Source organism: Pseudorca crassidens, chromosome 12 (assembly GCF_039906515.1).
Source record: "Pseudorca crassidens isolate mPseCra1 chromosome 12, mPseCra1.hap1, whole genome shotgun sequence".
Taxonomy (NCBI): domain Eukaryota; kingdom Metazoa; phylum Chordata; class Mammalia; order Artiodactyla; family Delphinidae; genus Pseudorca; species Pseudorca crassidens.
In genome coordinates this window covers 60,517,391-60,539,340 of record NC_090307.1, presented here as the reverse complement: position 1 = coordinate 60,539,340, position 21,950 = coordinate 60,517,391, and the positions used below count along the sequence as shown (strand labels likewise).

General features: G+C 45.6%; 1 protein-coding gene across 2 annotated transcripts in view; it reads left to right on the top strand.

Annotated features, from left to right (window-relative positions):
• The window catches only part of LAMA1 (laminin subunit alpha 1), a 161,230-nt gene that overhangs the window by 77,754 nt on the left and 61,526 nt on the right, over positions 1–21,950 (top strand). For both annotated transcript variants that reach the window (XM_067699663.1, XM_067699662.1), the window contains 14 exons: positions 1,926–2,036; positions 6,170–6,297; positions 7,780–7,866; positions 8,535–8,746; positions 13,585–13,691; positions 14,007–14,187; positions 14,821–14,957; positions 15,657–15,893; positions 16,893–17,036; positions 17,537–17,716; positions 18,631–18,816; positions 19,362–19,489; positions 20,141–20,261; positions 21,649–21,786. In XM_067699663.1, coding sequence (XP_067555764.1) covers positions 1,926–2,036; positions 6,170–6,297; positions 7,780–7,866; positions 8,535–8,746; positions 13,585–13,691; positions 14,007–14,187; positions 14,821–14,957; positions 15,657–15,893; positions 16,893–17,036; positions 17,537–17,716; positions 18,631–18,816; positions 19,362–19,489; positions 20,141–20,261; positions 21,649–21,786 — 2,097 coding nt within the window. The remainder of the gene's footprint in view (positions 1–1,925; positions 2,037–6,169; positions 6,298–7,779; positions 7,867–8,534; positions 8,747–13,584; positions 13,692–14,006; positions 14,188–14,820; positions 14,958–15,656; positions 15,894–16,892; positions 17,037–17,536; positions 17,717–18,630; positions 18,817–19,361; positions 19,490–20,140; positions 20,262–21,648; positions 21,787–21,950) is intronic.

Genomic DNA, 21,950 nt, shown 5'->3' with positions numbered 1-21,950 from the left:
GAAATATTTTTTGGAATTATTTGGACATACATATTGATAGTAACTCTCTCTTACTGAGAACTTTCTATGCATTTGGCACTATTCTGAGCCCCTTCCATATGTTACCTCATTTAATCCTTACAACAATCCTATGAGGTAGGCCCTTCATATACTTTCTGTTCCGTAGATTAGGAAACGGAGACACAGAGAGGTTAAGTAACTTGACCAAGGTCACACAGCTAGGAAGTGGTCATTGAACTTCATCCCTGCTAATTGCCATGAGGTCCTGCGCCTCATGAGCCCATGACTGTGATTGTGAACATTTGTCATTGGCTGTGATTTCTTGGCAAGCATTTTTACAAAGTGAGAGCATTTAACCTATAATATTAGGTTTGTAGGTAATAAAGTTGGCCTAAAGCTTCGTGGTGTACATATTTAATTAAATATTTTTATTTCTATTTTAAATATTTTGCAAGATTTTTTTTGGCCACAGGGTTGGGACCAATGAACTTATTTTTACATCTCATTTATTTTTAGGACCAGCAAATGTCCATAAGTCCTAATCCCTGCGGGCCTAGTGCTTAATGGATAAATGACCCTCAGACCACCTCATAGTATGTGGATGTGGGCTTAGGGGAGCGACAGGTAGAGCAAGGACAACCATGGAAGTGGGAGCGCAGCCAGCTGGATTGGGAGGGGACAGCAGGAAGCAGCTGCTGCTAGAGAACAAGTGCGCGGGGGGCTTTGTTCCCAGAAGTGCTGGTGTGCTTGGGTTGATGGCTCAAGCATCACACAGGCAGGTCAAGACGCCTTTGCAAGAGTTTGTGTTAAGCAGAAGAACTCATTCTTTTATCCAGCTGTTACTCAGAAGGTGACTTAAAGAATCAGGCAGCTACTGGTTGGGAATGGAATTTGGGGGAGCCCTGTAGCCGCAACACGGACCCCCAGGCAGCTGCCTGCTCAGTGCCTGTCTGTAGACAAGTCCGCTGTCCCTGGGGGAGTCTGGCTGCGGAGCGGGGTCGTGGGGGAGGTGGCAGGGGACTTTCCCAAGGTCAGTGTGAATGAAGGCATTATATATTATTACTATAATGAAATGCTCTTTAAGAATTCTTAGGACAATAAAAGGCACATCCACACCCCCTCCTCCCATGCCCCCAAGGGAGTGTGCCAACCTCCAAATTAATTACTCCCTGGTCTGCACTCTGGATGTGTTTCTTGTCTGCTGTGGCCCCGGGCAGCCCGTGGACATGGATCTTGGAGGTGTGCACACCTGGTGTGGAATCACTGCACGGGTGCCATGGACCGTAGCTAACGCGCCGTGTTCCGGATTCCGAGTCTATCAGATAGAGAGCCGATTTCTCAGGGTCGTCACAAGGGCGACATGAAGTACAGTGTCCGAGGTGGCTCCCTGCCCCTGAACGCCCATGTTGCCTGTCCAGCGCATAGCCAGAGGGAAGCTCACCTGCAACGTTTGCTCTCTTAAACTGATGCCGTTTGACGCAGACCTGCATTTAACACTTTGATGGCAACATTTACTAAATTTTAAGCAACAGAAAAAGTGTTGAGAGAAATAAATCCCCTTGATTGAAACAGCCTTGATTAAAAGGCTGTTACATGATTTCTAAGAATATTGCAGAGGAAAACTGCTATGATGTACGCTGACTCATTGCATAGCCATTACATTTTTGTGTGCATGTTTCTACCTTTAAAATATATAAGGAACTGGATTATGGTGATGGTTGCACAACTCAGTAAACTTACTAAAAAAAACCCATTGAATCGTATGCTTAATATGGGTGCATTTTATGGCACGTTTGGGCAAAAAAAATAAGTTTCCATTCATGGAAAATTGAGCGGTTTATGATTCTAACGTACTGGGAAGAAGATGATTTGCGTTTTTTGTAAATTTGCCTTAACCTGGACAGTCACCCGTCCTTCTTTTGCAGTCCTGTCTCCCTGGCTATTACCGCGTGGATGGAATACTCTTTGGAGGAATCTGTCAGCCCTGTGAATGCCACGGCCATGCAGCTGAGTGTGACGTTCATGGCGTTTGCTTTGTGAGTCTGGCTGAGACCTTGAGTGCACGCCCTCCTCCCACCCTGAAGCCCTCACTGTACAGAAGTGATTAAAAAGGAAGCTTCCTCCACAGGGAATATCCCTGCCCTTGTGGACCCTAGAGGAAATCTGCAGGTTTAAGTTTAAGTCATAAAATGTTTCCTGCTTTTTTCCTTCTTTTTTTTGTGAAGAAAAGTTGCTTTGGTGATAGCAGAAAAAAGATGTATGATTTCATTGCAGGTTTTTTATTAGAACAATAAGTAATGATTTACTTTGCAAGATTAAAAAGCAATATAAAGGGAGAAAACGACCACTGATTAAATAAAAAGGATCATCAGATCTTTTAAACGCAAGTGCTAGTAGATTTTAACATTATGTTACATAGTATATCGTAAGAGGAATAAAAAAAATTTCTAATAATCTCACTCTTTTGTATAATATATAATGCTTCATAGATGTTAGTTCAGATAAACTCTGCAAACAAGTACCTCTTTCATGCAGTTGGAGTTGAAATAAGGCTTAGCAAATATGTAGTTAATCTTGAGAATGAACTTTGGGGCAGATACAGGGCAAGACTTGTTTTTTAACTTCAGTCAGGAATTCTTTTAGGCTCTTATGCCTGGGAGCCAGGCCACACTCCTGGGTTCTAGTGGATTCACTGCTCAGAGATGGAGTGAATGCATATGGTAATCAGCTGAACCCTATTCACTGCACAGGGAAAGGATCATGCTTTTTCCAAAAGAGCTTGATTGAGTCACAGGGTTAGGAAAAATTAACGATCAGACCCACGGGGAAGATATCGGCATGATGCCGCTGATTGCTTTTTCTCTCTAGAGCCTAATTTTTCTTTTTCTCTGCAAGTACAGCTTTTGTTTTGTTTTGTTCTTTGTCAGTGTCTTTGTTCTGTAAGTGAAGCGTCTGTAGGATGGCGTGGAATGATGTTTGCACGCCTACTCGGTCCCTCCAGAATAAGTTCCTCAGGTGTAACTTCCCACAAGGAAGGGAGGTCGCTGCTTTTTTTTTTTTTTTTAATTTATTTATTTGGCTGTGTTGGGTCTTCGTTGCTGTGCGCGGGCTTTCTCTAGTTGCGGCGAGCAGTGGCTACTCTTAGTTGCGGTGCATGGGCCTCTCATTGTGGTGGCTTCTCTTATTGCAGAGCACGGACTCTACGTGCTTGGGCTTCAGTAGTTGTGACGTGTGGGCTCAGTAGTTGTGGCTCACGGACTTAGTTGCTCTGCGGCACGTAGGATCTTCCTGGACCAGGGATCGAACCCGTGTACCCTGCATTGGCAGGCAGATTCTTAACCACTGCACCACCAGGGAAGTCCTGGTCGCTGCTTTTTTAAAACCTCTCTCCCCCTGCCATTTGGGTTTGGAGGCCTCTGCCAGCACTTGGGGGTGGTCAGCAGGTCGTGATTGTACCACCTATGGCTTTAGTGACAGGCAGGCTGGAAGATTTGCACGTGCTTCTGTTAATATATATTTCCAAAAATATATTCTCCTGTGAAAGTGAAGATGCTAAATAGCCTTAAAGCTCTAAGTATAGAAGATAATAATTTTTATAGTGTAAAATTTTTTAAGGAATAATTTTAGATTTACAGAAAGGTTAGAAAAATAGGATAGAGGGTTCCCGTGTGAGCATCGCCCTGTTTCCCCGGATGCTCATCTTACACAATCTGTATGGTTATCAAAACTCAGAAATTAACATGGCACAGTCCCATCAACTAAATGTCAGTTTCCATTCAGGTTTCATCCTTTTCCTTTCCAGCATCAAACCTACCGTCCCATACTGCATTTAGTATGAGGAGGCTTTGCCTCCTTCAGGCTGTGACAGTTCCTGGTTTTCAGGACTAGGGCACATTTGAGATCTTCGGACCTTCTGTGGACTGTCCCTCCGCTGGAGCTGGTCCACTTTCTCGTGGTGAGGTTGAGGTTATCCATTTTTGGTGAGAGGACCTTGAGGTGACGTGCCCTCCCAGTGTGTGCTGTCAGGGTCCGTGATGCCACTGGCTGCTTCTGGGGGATGTTAATTAGCCTGGGTCACTCGGATAAGGGAGTCTCTGCCAGGTTTTTCTGCTGTAAAATTATTTTTTTTCCTTTTTTAAGTAATTAAAGGAGAAAAGTAATAAAATTTAGATTGGAATACAGGGAAATATAAAAACTTGTAAGATCACTTATCTGTTTAATCTGCTTTGCTTTTTAAATTCTATTTTAAAAAGAAACCTTTAATTCTTCCTTTAGCATAGCTGTAACTAGCCCCTGGCCTTGTATATAGTTATCTAGATTCTAGGGGTTGACTCCTTATATACATTTTATTAGAGAGAAGTTTCCAGTTGTTCTTAGTGCTCCTATTCTTGTCTTTTTTTAAAGACTATTTTTAGAGTAGTTTTAGGTTTACAGTGAAATTGAGAAGAAGGTATAGAGATTTCCAATCTACCCCCTGTGGGCACCCATGCTCATACGCCTCCATTATCAACATCCCCCCCGCCCCAGAGTCGTGCATTTGTTACAATTAGTGACCCCACGCTGACACATCACAGCCACCCAGAGTCCACAGTTTACCTGTGTCCTCACTATTTTCTCTGAGCTCTCTCTGCTCTTACTCCAAGGAGGAATCAATTTCTTTTCTTTGGAAAGACAGGGGCATAAAATGCAGTTGTGCATGTCTTGGGCCCTCCTGGTTTTTCCTTTTCCAATCAAGAGAAGATGTGCTCGCTCCCCAAGGAGATGAGCATTCCTATCCCTTCACGTTCCAGATCCACCAACAGGGATCATCACTTAAAGGGGTGTTGGCGCCTGCCTGAGATAGCATTGAAACAGACCTTCAGCAGGTTTTTCAACAGAACTACATTGTAGTTTTCCCAAAGAGAAAGAAGACCCAGTCTGGCCCTTTGAGGAAAGAAAGCAAATCAGAGACATTTGCAGTTGAGCTTAATCAAATAGATTTTAACGAAACTAATTATTTTGCATAATTCTTTTAGCACAACCATGTAGCTCTTTACCAAGGCCGGTTGCATTTTGCGTAGATTTGGGTTAATGATCAAAACCAAGGTCATATGAGGGATGAAAAGAAAAAGAAAAGCGCATGGGCGTCATCTGGAAGCTTTTTTAGAAACTCAAAATCGCAGACCTGCAGCATCAGAGTCAACATTTAACCCACATGATCTGTATACACATTCAAATTTGGAAGCTCTGGTCTGGGATGACCCTAAAAAAAACTGGTGAAACCGTGATATAGAGGATGCAACACAATTAAATGGAACAGATGGGAAAACTTTTATCAACCTCAGGAATGATAGAAAAGTATGTAGTTAACAACTGGAAATATTATTTGAATAGTCAGGTGAAAAATGTCCAGTAAATGTGTGTAAAATGAGTGGCTTTAAGAGAAGGGGTATAAAAGGACATGGAAGACCCCAAGGGAGAGGAAGTGAGAGGAGAGGGCCCACAGTTGGGGCTGGGGCTGGGAGTACGGGCAGGGGAGGGCAGAGGTTGTAGGGGAGAGCTCTGGGTGGCATCAGCACCAGGTGGGGGCAATAGGGAGACCAAGCCAGGGGAGAAGAGGGGCCTGGAAGGAACGGGCAGGAGAGGAGCCGCCCGGGGGCCCGTCTCTCGCACACCTCCTACACCTGACGCAGGGTAATTTCACTCTCTAAAGAGGTGTTTTAAATGAGGAAAAGAAATCTTTCGTACTTATTCATGTATTTACCATTTCCGACGTTCTCCATGCCGTAGTATAAATTCAGGATTTCCTGGACTGTCTCCAGGGGGAAAGACATGCAGTTGCAGGACCCATCCCGCTGTCTCCCTTCCCTGCACATCCTGCACCTCCGCTGTCTGGGGTCTGAGAGCAGCTCTTTGATGTATTGTATTCCGTCCCTACAGAGGGCAAGTCTGCTGCCAGTTACTCTGACACGGTTGGAAATGAAAGGTCTTATGCTTCCCGTTTACATAAATTAAAAATTTTTATTAGCGGATCTGGAAACAGGCAACCCCTCCTCATATAAGAGAGTTTGGTGACTTGCTTTAGCGTTTTGCCTTTTTTCTTCACTTGGACTTCAGGTTGTTTGAAGGTGAACCTGAGATTCCTTTAAGGAGGCCTGAGCCGAGTCTTCTTTCCATGCGTGTGTCCTAGGCATGCCAGCACAACACCACCGGGGACCGCTGCGAGCGCTGCCTGCCCGGCTTCTACGGGCTGCCTTCCCGAGGAACCCCTGGGGACTGCCAGCCGTGTGCCTGCCCGCTCTCCACGGCCTCCAACAAGTAAGCCGGGCTCCTCCACTAGCCGGTCCTGCCCCGCGTGGCCTGGGTCTCCATCCAGACGTGCACTGATACCTTCAGAGCAAGACCTGTGTGTGATGAGAGTGTTAATTTTGCCCTGGGGCAATTAATTGGGATTAGAGATGGAGGAACAGATTCTCTCTTCCTTAAAAAAAACAAACAAAAACTTTGATGTTTTAAATTGCGTAAGGCAAGTTGTGTGAAGGCAAGGACATTTGCATGGCCTTTTTTGCCCTTGGTCTAATGTTGGCCGTCAGTTCCTTCACACGTATATGTTGTGTGCCTACCACTGTGCTAAGAGGCAGAGGAGATGCAGAGATGAATAAAACATGTTCCTGGGCTTCAGGAGTATATGAGCGAATGACCAAAATATGTAAATACGAGGCTCATTGAGAATGGGCTGAATTCATTTAGTTTAATTTAACGAATCTTTACTGAGCGCCTGGTATATGCTGGGCATCATGGTAGGTGTCCTGAGTGTCAAACTGTTCCTCTGTGGCTGCCGACGCCGTGGAATCCACAGTGCGGTCACGAGGGCAGAGGAAGTGGGTCCACTGTGCAGAGGGAATCTGTGTGGGGCGATTCCCTGTGGAAGCTCTCCATCTGAGACTTGAAGGATGAGAGGGAGTTTGAAGGCAGTGGAGGAGAAGGGCCTGCTAGGCGGGAAGAAGTGGTGCCGCGGTCTGGCAGCGTGAGGGGCAGGTCGGTTTGCGGAGCTGCAGGTGGTCCCGGGGCACAGAGCACGAGGGGAGGCGGAGGATGGTTACAGTCACGGCCTCGACCAACATGCTGGGGCTTGTGTGCCCCAGGCCAGCGGTCTGAAAGTCTCTCTCACTGTTTACCCTTTAGAACTCTCCCCCCATCCACGCCTAGAGGATTCTCCCATGGGGAGTTTTATTTGGAACTCCAGTGTACAAAACAGCAATCAGGGCTGCTCTGGTGAAATCGTGGGGACCTCGCTATGGCCCCCAGGCCTCCCTTCGCGGTCCTCCCAAGACCAGGAATGGAGTATGAAGGGACCTCGGGCTGCATGGGGGCCTCGGGGGATGCTGGTTACACTCACTGAAGTGTGGAGCCCCTTGGCTCTGTCCTGTAAGCGGGCTCACTCTTGGCCAGTGTGGGCAGCTCTAAGGCAGGCAGCCCAGTCCTGGGAACTCGAGGACAGGAACTCTGCCTGAGCATCAGAGCCGGCCTCCTGGAGGAGGGGACCGCTGAGCTGGGCCTTGGGGGTGAGCCGGTGAACCTGGGCAGATGGGGAGAAGCGCAGTCCGGGCCGAGGGTCGAGCAGGGAGTGTCCAGTGCCCATGGGCGGGCTGCGTGGCCTGGGGCCTTGGGTTCTGGGCTAAGGAGTGAGCACGCGGTGAAAGTTTGTAAGGACAGGAGTAGTAGAAACTAAGCATTTTAATATTTAGGAATTCTGCACCATCCACTGGAGAACTGCATTCATTTCTACTGCTTTGTCAGTTTCAGCCCCACCTGCCACCTCGACGATGGAGATGAAGTGTTCTGTGACCAGTGTGCCCCAGGATACGCGGGGGATTGGTGCGAGAGGTACTCTGCTTCGCTCGACCTGTTTCCAAACATTTTTTTACTATAAATTCTATGTGTTTATTCTTAAATGTGTGGTTAAGTGTGGCTTTAGAGCCTTTGGTATGTCATTATTATTCCATCGGATCACAGAGAAAAACCAGTCGATCGATTAAAAAATTAATGTTGGAAGTCCCTGGGGACTTTTTGATCTCTTTGAGCTAATCTCAGTTTTCATCAGTATCAATAGGAAACTGCCAGGAGTCAGTACTTCTGTTCATACGTTTGAATGTCCCATTACTCTGGGTGATTCCATAAGCAAGGGGTGGTTTGATGTAATAGTTGTCTTCTGGCGCCTGGAAGCCAGGGTTATCTGTCCCACGTGTACGTCCCGGTGCCAAGTCTGGCTGGACTCCGTGGGAGGTGACATCGCTGAGTGGTGGGATGCGGGTCGAATTGTCTGGGGCCGGAGCATGTCCCCGGGATGTGTGGCTCCTTTTGGACGCCCTCCCCCGCCACACAATGAGTGACGGGAATCTGTGAATGCCTGAACTCGAGCAGCATTCCTCTCACGGTAAATCTTCGGTAAAGAGTCAGTGTGGTTGATTAACTACTCAGAGAGTCCCTGGATGGTGGGGTAGTGTCTACAGTAATCGCATTTGTTTGCATCCCTCTCTCAATCTTCTATATAGATGTGCAGACGGTTACTTTGGAAACCCAACAGTGCCCGGAGATTCCTGTGTCCCTTGTAACTGCAGTGGCAATGTGGACCCCTTGGAGGCCAGGAGCTGTGATTCCGTCACCGGAGAATGCCTGAGATGCCTTGGGAACACTGACGGCCCCCACTGTGAGAGGTGTGCCTACGGGTTCTATGGGGATGCCGTGACTGCGAAAAACTGCCGCGGTGAGTGTGTGACCTGGCGGTCGGGTCCATTACTTATCACCCTGTGAAGTCTCCATCCATTTACTTACGTGCATCAGAAAGCGCTCGGCCCAGGAGGTCAGTTGATCCGGTCTGTGCTGGGTTAGCTTGATCCGTTACTCCAAATGAAGGTCAGGTGGCCTAGAAAGCACGCGCCCTTCCATTTCAGGAGAAAGTGGTCCTTCACAGTGTTGGCACTGCTCCCAGTGACCAGGGAGGCAAAGGAAGCCTGTCCCGTTTGTCAGGGAGATGCTACGGGCTTCGTGAGGCAGATGGGATTTCAGGACGTGGAATGGGAAATGGGGAGACCCTAGCCCCCAAAACTGGTGCGTCTCAGTGGTCTGCGCCTGAGTCACCAATCCCCACGTCGCTCGGCAGGGCTCTCTGCTCAGACCCTTGAAATTACAGACCATGTAAAACCAGTTACTTAGAAAAGCAGATTTTCAGACTCCTAGAATGACAAACTTATAGCCTTAGGGCTGATAACAGCTCTCAGATTTTTTCACACAGTTCTTGAAAAAGGAATGAAAGAGTAAAAGTGACAATTATAAATTATTTTGATAATTTCTTATAAATGCTGGTCCTACTGTGCTGTTACAACGTGGAGACACAAGAGGGAGCAAGAGATCCAGAAAAGATGTTTTCCTAGGATCACGTCAAGAGATTGACAAGCTTCTGTTGCTCTGGGCCTATGAACCCGATCTTCAGCACCTTGACTGGTTATCATAGGTAGATAATTATGATAACCGGTAATTGTATAAAGCTTCAAAGTTTATGGAATGCTTTCACAATTCTCATGGCATTTCTTTTCATCCTTACTGCAAACCTTGATGATTAATTTCTTAGTTCATTTGTCATTTATTAAGTGTCTGTTACTTCCCAGGCACTATGCCAAATACTGTGATTGGAGTTGGAAATTTATTTAATCAGACTTGAAAATCCCAAGTCTATTTGGGAGCTACACACGATGGTGTAGGAGAGAGGCACGTGTGTGGATTCAGGGCTTTGGAGTCTGACTAGTTTAGAGTCCAGGATTGGTCACCAACCAGCCCTGTGACATTAGGCAAATTTTATTAACCTCTCCTAGCAACTATTTCTTCATACATAAAATGGACATAATTATACGTATACACTAAAGCCTTTCTGAAAAGTCAATGGGATGACAAATTTAAAGTTCTAGACAGGGGCTTCCCTGGTGGCGCAGTGGTTGAGAGTCCGCCTGCCGATGCAGGGGACACGGGTTTGTGCCCCGGTCCGGGAAGATCCTACATGCCGTGGAGCGGCTGGGCCCGTGGGCCATGGCTGCTGAGCCTGCGCGTCTGGAGCCTGTGCTCCGCAACGGGAGAGGCCACAACAGTGAGAGGCCCGCATACCGCAAAAAAAAAAAATAATAATAAAGTTCTAGACAGTAAATGGTAGCTATTACAATTGCTGGTAATAAGACCAGTCATTTTTATTATTTTTCTGTACAGTGCTGTCCAACAGAAATGTAAGTCACACATGTAATTTAAATTTTTCTAGTAACCACCTTTTAAAAAGTAGAAACAGGTGAAATACATTTTAATAATACATTTTATTTAACTCAATATATAGAAGTATTATTTTATCATGTAATCAAGTTTTCAAAGTATTAATAACTGTTTTCTTTCTTTTAATACTGTCTTCAAAATTCAGTGTGTGTTTTATAGCCCATCTCGATTAGGATGCTAAGTTTTCATCAGAAATATTTGATCTGTATTTAGATTACATAAAATTCAATGTTGAAGAAATGGATTCAGACACCCATGTTGTTCAAACATATTTAAAAGTTTTCCATCGTGTTTTCCTTTATGTGCATCCACGCTGACAAACTGCGTCAGCATTTTGCCATGGGGATAAAAGGGAAAATATAAAATAGAAGGTCTCAGGGATGAGTGGAGAGTGCGGGGGAGTGGGGGGGTCAGAACAGGTGGGATTTGGGTCTAGGTCCTCGTTATTGGCCCAGGGAGCTGGACTGGTTATGGGCTGACCCCGCCTGGCTTTCTCTAGTTTCTGAGCATTTACACTTTTTATTCTTTTCCTATCTCCTTTTCCCCCCCATTCCTAGCTTTGACGAGATGAATTCCTACAACTGTTTCTGAATGTTTCACTAGAAATCTTTCCAGGTCTATAATAAGGGTCCTTCTTACGAACTTCTCAGAAGCCTCCACACGATAACATAATACCGTATTTTATTAGGTGAACCTGGTAAAAATGCCAGTGTTCAGTATTACTGACATCAGCTTTGGTGTGATAGATGCAGTAGTGGCTGTGGACACAGTTGTCCAGGGCAGAGAGTGGTGTGGAGGGAGAAAAGGTTGGTGGGAAGCCTCCTGGGCGCTAATATTAAAGAAACCTTGTGCGAAATAACTTAAGTAGGTATAATTTTTATATTGTGGGGTTCTTCTGAGAATTAAAATACCTGTAAAGAACCTGGCAGAAGGTAATTGCCAGGTATTTTAAATTAGTATTATTTATAACATGAACAATTTTTATTAATAATTGCTATTATAATTGTTGTTATAGAGGGATAACTGCAAATAACAGTGTGATCTCTGGCTAGCTACATCACCTTTCTAAGTGTTAGACTTCTCACCCAAAAATAGAGAAAATTATAGTACTTCCCTCGTATGTTTGCTATGAAGGTTCATTCATTCATTTCATATATTGACTGTAACATGGAGACACGAGCTGACGGGTGTGTGATAAATGTGATTTGTTATTATCATCAATATTTGGTGATGATCATACTCGAAGTGAACTTGGAATATTCCCCAGAGGAAGGGTGGGGTTTGAGTAAGGCACAGAAAGGGAGGATCAGAGGGAAATACAAGAGAAAGAGGAAGGAAACCAAAGAGTTTGGAAGGGGTCCCCAAACCTTGGTAAGAGAGAGGTTCAAAAGGGAGAGAGGGGTGCATGGCCCGTCCCACCGAAAGATGCATCAGGACGGAGGCAGGATCTGCTCGCTGGATCTGCACCCGGGAGCCCTGGACATTTTAGGAGGAGCAGTTGTAGCAGCCCAGGGGCCAAGAATTGGGCTGGAAGATTGGGTGGTGTGAAGGGGAAGGGAGGGAGGGAGGGAGACGGGAGGGAGAGCCGGGGGTGGAAACTTAGAGAGAGTTAAGGGTTTGCGGTGGGGGGGGGGGATGGCGGGGTGTGAGTGAATGTCTGTGAGTGTGTGATGTTTTCCCTGGGAGACAGTTAAGAGTGGTGGGAGGCTGAGGACGGTTTTAAATACAGGCTTTGTTATTATTTCGGTACAGCAAGGCCAGCAGATGAGGAGAGGACCGCCATCACAAAGGCAGTTTGTTACTCTGGAGGCCAGGTCAGGGGGGAGTCGGGGGCGCAGGGGACACCCCACAGCATGGGGGTGGCTACACGGGGAAGCACCTGGGCTGGTCACGAGGGGAAGTGTGGACAGGAGCGTTTATCTGCAGGAAGACAAGGGCCGGCAGGGTAAGCAGGTCTGGGACTGGCTAGTCTGAATCATTTCAACCGGTCCGGGGGCCTAGGGACTGTGCCTCTTGTCTGATGCCAGGCCCTGGGGTGACTAGGACTGGTGGACAATGGAATGTCAGGGCCCAAAGGAACCTGAGAGCCAGTGAGGAAGGCGTGGGGTGCGGGCTCTGGATTGGATGGTTTGCATATGAAAGGCATTCCAGCAGGTGAGCTGTTTACAGTCTCTGGAAATTGACTAGCCCTGGGCGTGGCTGTCTCTCCAGGGTCAGCAAGGCTCCAGAAGTCAAAGTATCAGAAAAACAGAAAATAAAAGTTAAACTACAAGAATGGGCAGCACTGTGTGGTGCCCATGACACTTGACCAGCCTCCTACAAGAGCTGTGAACATCGATCCATGCACACAAGGGAAAAACTAGGGGAGAGAGGCCCAGTGACATGGCCATAGTCAACCAAGGAAGCAGAATCCCACCTCCTTTCCTCTGGCCATCAGCCTTCTAATTTCCAGTGCCCACCCCTGCTCTGCCCCACAAAGGCTGCCACACAAAGTGTGCTAGGGCTTGAGATAATTCGTGACGTTTTTCTTAACGTGGTTATACCATAGGACGGAGAGTGTGCATTTTCCGAGCCCAGGCATTCATAAATGGTACACGTCCTGGGATATCTTGTCAGTGAACATATTACAAATTTTAAATGAAGCACATATTGACAGCTGTGGTACGAAGTAAACGGTTCTTGGACCCGTTAAATTGAATCACTTTGAGAAGGGGGGGGGGCGACTTTGTGGCTTTAAACATCAATATTCTGGCTGTAGATAAAACGGAAGCATCTGGCCAGAAGGTAAGAACCTCAAAGGAGTCATGACTCAGAACACGGAAATAGTTCATTAAGTTATGATGTACGGTATTAGTTATCTAGGTCGTTATAACTGAGCTTTAAAATATTAAATATGTATGATTGGAATGAGCAAGTGGCTAAATTGATTTTGAAATTTTCTTTGCATGTTTTTTAATGAAGATTGGTTGATATACATTGGTGGCTCATTTTAAAAATTTCAAAGAATTCATGAAATTGGTTAAGTTCGTTTGCCAATTATTATCTTAACAGCTTCAAGTAATTTTTTTTCTCTGTGATGGTTCCTTTCACCAACCTTATTTTGGCTTACTCTTCAGAAAAATACTAAAATTTTCAAGTTACTGCAAAGCAATAATTTTGTTTCATGATTTGAAACATGAATGTTAAAATTTCTCCTTTGGGGGAAAAAAAAAAATTCTCCTTTGGGGATTAAGGGATTTTATAACAGCCGTACCCAGAAATGGGCACAAATATGCCTTCTGTGTGTGTTAGCCTGTGAATGCCATGGCCAAGGCTCCCTTTCTGCTGCCTGCCATCCTGAGACTGGACTCTGTGACTGCAAACCACACGTGACCGGACAGCAGTGTAACCAGTGCCTGGTAAGACGCCTCCTGGTCATTACATACAATTAACGTGTGTGTCAGTGTTAATGTCTATAAATGATGCCTTAACTGGTTCAAATGAAATGGAATCCCGACCACCAGAAAGAGCAGGTTCCTGCAACATGGCTGGTGAGTGCTATGCGGCCCTACCTGGAGAGTATGTATTCGGTTTACAGAGACCAGTGGAATGATGTCAAGAACACTTTAGGAATCTGTGACACATGCAGTTGTTGATTTGGGAAGTGTTCTAGTAGATACTAGCCACTTACTAAAATGTATTTTGTCTTCCGTGGCTCTGCCCCTGTGAAACAGCACGGCTACTACGGGTTGGACACGGGGCTCGGGTGCCTGCCCTGTAACTGCAGTGCATCGGGCTCCCTGTCGAACGACTGCACGGAGGAAGGCCAGTGTCGCTGTGGCCCAGGTGTAGCTGGGGAGAGGTGTGACAGGTGTGCCCGCGGCTTCCATGCCTACCAGGACGGTGGCTGTACACGTAAGCTCCTGAATTCAGTGTTTGAGACGTCATTGTAATTCCCAGACTTTTCTTTGAGCTCTCCTTTGACTTCTGTCTAATTCTGTGAAGTTCCTTTACATTCTTTTTTCTGAACGTGTAAGATTTCATACCTTTTTTCTATTTCCTGATCCCTATTCTGGGTAAGTCCACAAGCCTTGGTCAGGCTGTACTAACTGTGTGAGCTTAGGCTAATTACTTAACTTTACTTAGCTTTGGTCTCCTCATCTATAAAATGGAGGAGTCGATTATTCTCTCCATCCAGGAGTTACCGTCAAGGTTGTGCTTAAAGTCCTTAGCATGGCGATTGGCAAACAAGTGCTCGGTAAGTGTTAACTCTCTGTTCTCCCCACCTGTGGAGGCCTTTCCTGGTCTTTTCTCTATTTCTCCCACTGTGCCCTATTCTCTCTCATCCAGGAGCAACTCTCCACAAGGAGGAGCATTCACCTCCCGTGAGACACGGCGGGGTGTTGGGGATCACGAGTTTTCTTTCAGGAACTAGAAGAGTGATTGAGATTATTTAACACAAGGGAAATAACTTGCAGCATCATCTCTGACCCCTTCGCTTGACCCGACGGTCCTGATCTGTAACAACACCTTGTGTCTCTGTTGTAGCCTGTGACTGTGCTCACACTCAGAACACCTGTGACCCGGAGTCAGGGGAGTGTGTCTGCCCGCCTCATACTCGGGGTGCAGCGTGCGAGGGGTGTGTAGACGGATACTGGGGCCACGACCCGGAGCTCGGATGCCAGGTGTGCACTGTCACCTGCACATTTTCTCAACTGAGAATTACTTTGCTGTGTCAGGTTTCATTCTTCTTTTATCTGTTCGCTTGATTTTAACCTGTTGAGTAGCTTGATGGTTTCTATTCAGAACTCAGTACCGATTGTAGGAATCAAAGTGGAAGAAGCAGCATCCTTAAAATACAGTATTCTAAATTTTCTTCAAGAGTTAGCTGTGGAATTGATGGTTAGAAGATCAAAAATTTATTTTGGTGCCCTTTAAATATATTCTGCAATATATGCTATCTTCCGGGAGAAAGACATAAATCACTTTATTGGGGGTGGGGGAGGTATGTCCGATCTTCAATGGTTCTGTATTTCTGTGTTACTTTTGTCAGTTAAACTTAGACTTTGCATTTTGGAAACAGAGGGAGTGTTACTGGACTTCTAAAATAATTTTGCTGGACTGCTTTGTCCTATTAAGTAGATTGAATTTCAGGCCACGGTTGTGGCCCAGCCTGCATGTGTCACAAAGGTTCACTAACGTCCAGCAGCGTAAGTCCTGGCCTCTTGATGGCTTGTGGCAAAGTGAGTCCATATGGCAATAGTGAGAGCGATCCATTTGTGTGTATAATCTCCCCACGTTTAGTGTTTTCCTGTAATCCCCATATGTGTACATAATGAAAATATAAAAGCTGCCTTTTTATTTATTCAGTATTTTTCTTGCAGGCCTGCAATTGCAGTAGCGCGGGGTCAGCCAGTCATCACTGCGATGTGCTCACTGGCCATTGCCAATGTAAGCCTGCATTTGGTGGACAGACCTGCCATCAGTGCTCCCTGGGGTACAGAGACTTTCCGGACTGTGTGGCCTGTGACTGCGACCTGAGAGGGACACTGGCCGACACCTGTGGCCAGGAGCAGGGTCTCTGCAGCTGTGCCCCGGAGACCGGAACCTGCTCTTGCAAGGTACTAGCGCCCGGTTCCACTTCCTCCCTCCCTCCCACTCGCCATTCTGACTTCGGGGCTTTAACTATTTAAATAAGCACTTGGGTTTTAGACGCTTCTCATAATGAGTTTGCACCACCTTCTGGGTCTGGGTTTAAATTCTGTGTATGCTCTTCTAGAATGATGGATGATTCTTTAGAAGGAATTTGTACTGTTAATCACAAGTGTCAGATGATGGGACTGATTTGAAAAACACGCTGAGTTTTCTATCATGTGTTTCAGTTGGCTGAGTAGCCTATCTATCTTGAATATACAGGTAAAATAGATAACACAGGGCTTCAGGAAGATTTGTGATTCTATACCTGGTAAGTAATTATTCTCTTGTGCGTGCTGGCCAGACTGGAGGACATTCGTGTTTATTATTTTCCCAGGAGGTTAGATTTCAACATCATACTTAACTCCGTGTATTTCCTTTCATTTTCCCGTTGTGCTTTGTTATTAGAAGGTCCTTGGCCATCTTCTCTGTTCCTTTCCCAGGGTCTGAGAGATGGAATCCTGGTTGATTAGCGGTGGGGGAGGAGGAAGGGGAAACTCATGTGGCTGCGGGGTAACGGGAACATCAGTGGACGTGTGCTTGGTTCACCACATCTGTGGTAGCAGTTCTCACCACGGATGGTCAGCACAGGAGGACCTGCCCTAATAATTATCTGGCCCGTGGCTCTCCACCTGACTGGTCACCTGGGACCTCCAAGAGGATCCAGGCCCGCTCCTGGAGACTCACCAGGGAATCTGCATTTTCCAAAAGCTTCCAAGACAATTCTGATGATCAGCTGAGTTGGGGAATCACTGAGTCTGAGAGAACTGATGCTCAGAGAGGTTAAGGAACCAGCCTAAGGAGCAGCTAGTTAGCCATATTTGTTCATCCAAAGTTATTTTTGTGTTTTTTCCCATTTCTGTTTGTTCATAAACCGTGTCTCTTTTTTTCAGGTAAAAATGAGTCTGTCACTTTGTCCCCTTTAGGAAAATGTCATTGGCCCTCAATGCAGTGAGTGTCGAGCTGGCACCTTTGCTCTGGACGAGGCGGACCCTCAGGGGTGCACCCCATGCTTCTGCTTTGGGCTGTCACAGCTCTGCTCCGAGGCCGAGGGCTACGTGAGAATGCCGGTGGGTTACACACGCAGATAAATGTTCTGTTTGCAAGCCTCTACCCTTGGGAGTTGGGTGAGGGTGGGAGAGGCAGCCAAGTACTTACATTAAATTTTGCCCTTACTGCATCAGAAATTCTAGGAAGCTGATTTGGGTTAGTCCAGAGTCAGAGGTCTGCTTCTGCTGTCCAGGAAGTAAATGGAGCAGGAACCAGGGCGTCAGTGTCGTTCTGTGCTAATCTGCCTGCAGCTTTAGTCGGAGTGAAGAGAAAACTCTCAGCAGTCTCCTTCATGTAATTGGACCTGGCCCAGTATAGGAAGAGTTTGACCCTAAATGCAGTGGTTTAAAGACATTTTCAGTTCATTTTAATCCAGGTGTTTAAATTGAAAAGAAAAGTCTTTCTTATTCCTGTTTTAATAATGAAACTGTCTCGTCTGAAACAGTGGAAGAATCTGACGGTCAAAGGTGCGGCGTTAATTCACATTCTAAAGTGGCTTTGTCCTCCCCTCCGTGACTAGGTAACGCTGGGCTCAGATCAGCCTCTTCTGCGTGTGGTTTCTCAGAGTAACCTCAAGGGTACGACCGAGGGAGTGTATTACCAGGCCCCTGATGTCCTCCTGGATGCCGTGACCGTCAGGCGGCATGTCCACACAGAGCCGTTTTACTGGCGGCTGCCCGGGCAATTTCAGGGAGACCAGGTGAGACGTGCACCCAGCCTCCAGCCATCCACATTTCCTGGGTGCACTTTGAAATCACAGTGGCCTGGGTTGGCCTATTGCTAACTGGAGTAGTTATTAATTTCCTCTTCTAAGTGGGGATGGAAAAGGTTAACACTTGTAAAAATCCCCCAGATGAATGGCACTTTAAATTTCTCCATCAATTTTGAAAGTCTTTTAAAGTTCAAAACATATTTTTTTTCTTCTTAAAGCAGTCATTCGACAAACATTTATTGTTTTTACTAATAGAGGCTCAGTGCAAACTTGGGTGCTATGGCCCGAGAGGGTCTTCTCAAGAAATGGGCATTCATTTTGGGGGGGGGGGGGGACAGAGACTTGAAGTCATCATATGCATCTTTGTTTATATAAATATAGCAGTCTGTATATGAATTCAGCCTGATTTTTAAAACTTGAAAACATGTGCTCTGATGGCTATACATAATTTTTAATTCAAAGGAGCTTGAAAGTAATTAGAATGACAGTTTTGTTACTTTGGAGCTTACCTTTGTTAGTATCATCAAGAGGAGACATTGGGAGGTGATGGCTGTGGCTGTGGCTTTGGTGATGGTGGTCCGATGGGTGTATACTTATCCCCAAATCCATCAACCTGTATACAATACATAAGTACAGCTTTTTACAACCGATCACACCTTCATGATGCGGTTTTTAAAACTTTTGAAGGATCGCTTACTTAGGAACGATAGCCTAGGTCAATTTAACGATCCATAATTATAATTAAGTAGAATTAGAAGGAAACTCATATCAGACAACGTATTCCACCCACGTGATGTATTTTTAAGACACAAGATTTCTTTCAAATGGCAGCAGGCTTATGATAAAATAATTTTAAACCAGTGCTATGCCAGAGAAGTAAACAACACTGTACTCTTCGACAGCTCATGGCCTACGGCAGCAAACTACGGTACAGCGTGGCCTTCTATTCTTCCAGTGGGATCGGCACCTCCAACCTGGAGCCTCAGGTGCTCATCAGAGGAGGCCGGACCAGAAAGCAAGTCATCTATGTGGACGCGCCCGCCCCCAAGAACGGACTGAGACAAGAGCAGGAAGTGGGGATGAAAGAGGTGACCTAGCACTCTTTTCATGCAGGCCCCTCGGGCTGGGAACTCTGCTCTGCATGCAATGAAATCATGAAGCTGCTGTAATAAGAGAGTGAAGAAGGCGGCTTTGGGTCAAAATTCCAGTGGGTTTAGCAGAACTTCTACAGAGAATTCAAAGTTCACATTCTCAAGAAATGTATATTAGGCTTATGTTAATTTAGTGCAAATTGCATCTTAAATCCTTTATCGTGGCACACGAATCTCAACCTGTTTGGATATGATGGTCTGGAGTCTTTGGCTGCCCTTGAATTTGGAAAGTGTGGATTCCTTCCTCCAGCGGATGTTTACTGACTGTCTGCGTGGCTAGCGCTGCCAGAGGTGATGTGAGGCCGTTGATAAATGAGATGGTGCGGCTGCCACCCCTGGGAGGTGACATGAGAGCTTCCTCACTTAAACTCAGTGTCACTTAGAACTGGGCTCACTGCTGGAGAAATTTCTAAAGGAATTAAGTTCATATGCCTCTGAGGATCTGTGCCCTGAATTTAATTGAATGTGCTTCTCATCCACAGAATTTTTGGAAATACTTTAACTCTGTTTCTGAAGAACCTGTCACACGCTCAGATTTTATGTCTGTTCTTAGCAACATTGAGTACATCCTCATCAAAGCATCTTATGGCCAAGGATTACAGCAAAGCAGGTACTTGGAAACTTCTAGAAGTTTCCAAATATATTCCTTATTTGAAAGCAAACTGAAGGGATTTGATTCACTTTACCCCCTTTATCTCCTATCTTTAATATCATATATATTTCTGCCCCTCACCAAAACTTTAGTAAATGTTAATATTATTATGAAGTATGTGAAAAGTGACATAGATTATCCATCTCCTGTATTAATGTGGATATAACATGTAAGTACATAATGGTGATATCTTCTATGTAAACAACAAAACAGTTCTGCTATTTTCTGCCCTTAAACTGCAGTGCCCATTTCTCTGTCACAGGGCATCAAGAATGCTGTCCCCTGCTCATGTAGTACTACTCCCATAAAGAAAGCCGCCTAGGTTATGGCCAAGCTCGTACTTCAGATTCTTTTAGGTGTGCTTTCTCTAACATTATATTGAAGTTCTAAACTTGTGGCTGTGGACCTTCCCTGTATAATGACTAGTGTGCTTTTAGTGTGTTTTTACCCATTTCCTTTATAGCTGTGAGTAGGAACTACTCTCAAACTGGCAGGAAAGCTCTGGTTTCATATATGTGCCAACATTATTCAGTAATGTGCTGTTTCAAGAAAGTGTCTTTTTAAATATTAGTGTCTCCTCTCACATTTCTTAACCCAACGGTTTCACAGAATCTCAAATATTTCTATGGAGGTTGGCAGAAAGGCTGAAGAGTCGCACCCCAAGAGGGAGGTGGCATCCCTTTTAGAGAAGTGTCTCTGTCCTCCTGGCACAGCTGGATTCTCATGTCAGGTAGGGAGACTGTGGTTAACATCCGTTTCCTGGTTTGGGGTTGAAGTATGCTTGTTACAGCAGCTCCGAGTGATGAAGAGAACTGTGTGTCTCTATTACGTCATTTTTGCCTTTTAAAAATTACTTGTGGTAGAATAGGCATAAACATAAACTTCACCATCTTGACCATTTCTAAGGTGTACAGCTCAGTAGCGTTAAGTACACTCACACTGCTGTACAACCAATCTCCAGAATTCTTCATCTGGTAAAACTGAAACTCTGTACCCAGTAAACACTAACCCCCCTGGGCCCTCCCCCAGTCTCACCCTTGTACTTTCTATCCCTATGAATCTACTACTGTAGGCCCCTCATGTAAGTGGAATCATGCAGTGTTTGTCTTTTTGTGACTGGCTTATTTCACTTAGCACGATGCCCTAAAGATGGATCCATGTTGTAGCACGTGTCAGAATTTGCTTCCTTCTTTTTTTTATAAATTTATTTATTTATTTTTGGCTGCGTTGGGTCTTTGTTGTGGGCTTTCTCTAGCTGTGGCGAGTGGGGGCTACTCTTCGTTGCAGTGCGCGGGCTTCTCATTGCGGTGGCTTCTTTTGTGGAGCACGGGCTCTAGGCACGCGGGCTTCAGTAGTTGTGGCACACGGCTCTAGAGCACAGCCTCGGTAGCGCTAGAGCGCAGAGTGGCTCTAGAGCGCAGCGTCAGTAGCTGTGGCGCACGGGCTTAGTTGCTCAGTGGCATGTGGGATCTTCCCGGACCAGGACTCAAACCCCATGTCCCCTGCATCAGCAGGTGGATTCTTAACCACTGCGCCACCAGGGAAGTTCCTTGCTTCCTTCTTAAAGCTGAATAATAGTCCATTGGATGGATGGACCACATTGTGTTCATCCATCCATTCATCAGTGGACACATGGGTTGCTGTCACCTGTGCTATTGTGAATAATGCTGCTACAAACATGGGTGTACCAGTATCTCTCCAAGATCCTGCTTTCAGTTCTTGGGGTTTATACCCAGAAGTAGAATTGCTGGATCATGCGGTAACTCTGTTTTTAACTTTTTGATGAAACACCATACTGCTCCACAGTGCCACACCTTTCTAATTCCCTCCAGCAAAGCACAAGGCTTCCAGTCTATCCATACCCTTGCCAACATGTTATCTTCTGGGGGTTTTTTGTTTCGGGTTTTTTTTTTTTTTTTTTTTTTGATACTAGCCATCCTAATGCGTGTGAGCTGGTATTTGATTTGCATTTCCATGATGATTAGTGTTAATGAGCATCTTTTCATGTGCTTGTTTAGTCATTTGTGTTTCTTTTTTGGAGAAGTGTGTATTCAAGTCCTTTGCGCATTTGTTAATCAGGTTTCTTGTTCATTTCCTTTGCTTTTGCATTCCCTCAGGACTGCGCACCTGGTTACCACAGAGGGAAGCTTCCAGAAGGTGATGGCAGGAGACCGCGCCCTCTACTGGCTCCCTGTGTGCCTTGCAATTGCAACAAACACAGTGACACCTGTGACCCTGAAACGGGGAAGTGTCTGGTACGCTGGTTTGTTTGGGTACTTGCCTGACGCTTAGAATTAGAGCAGGCCCTGAGCATCTACATTTCCAGTTCGAGGTCATACAAGCTTCTTGATTTAGAGTTTAGATTTAGCTAAATGTAAGATATACATATATTTCCTTCAGAAAGGTCTAGCTAAGTGGT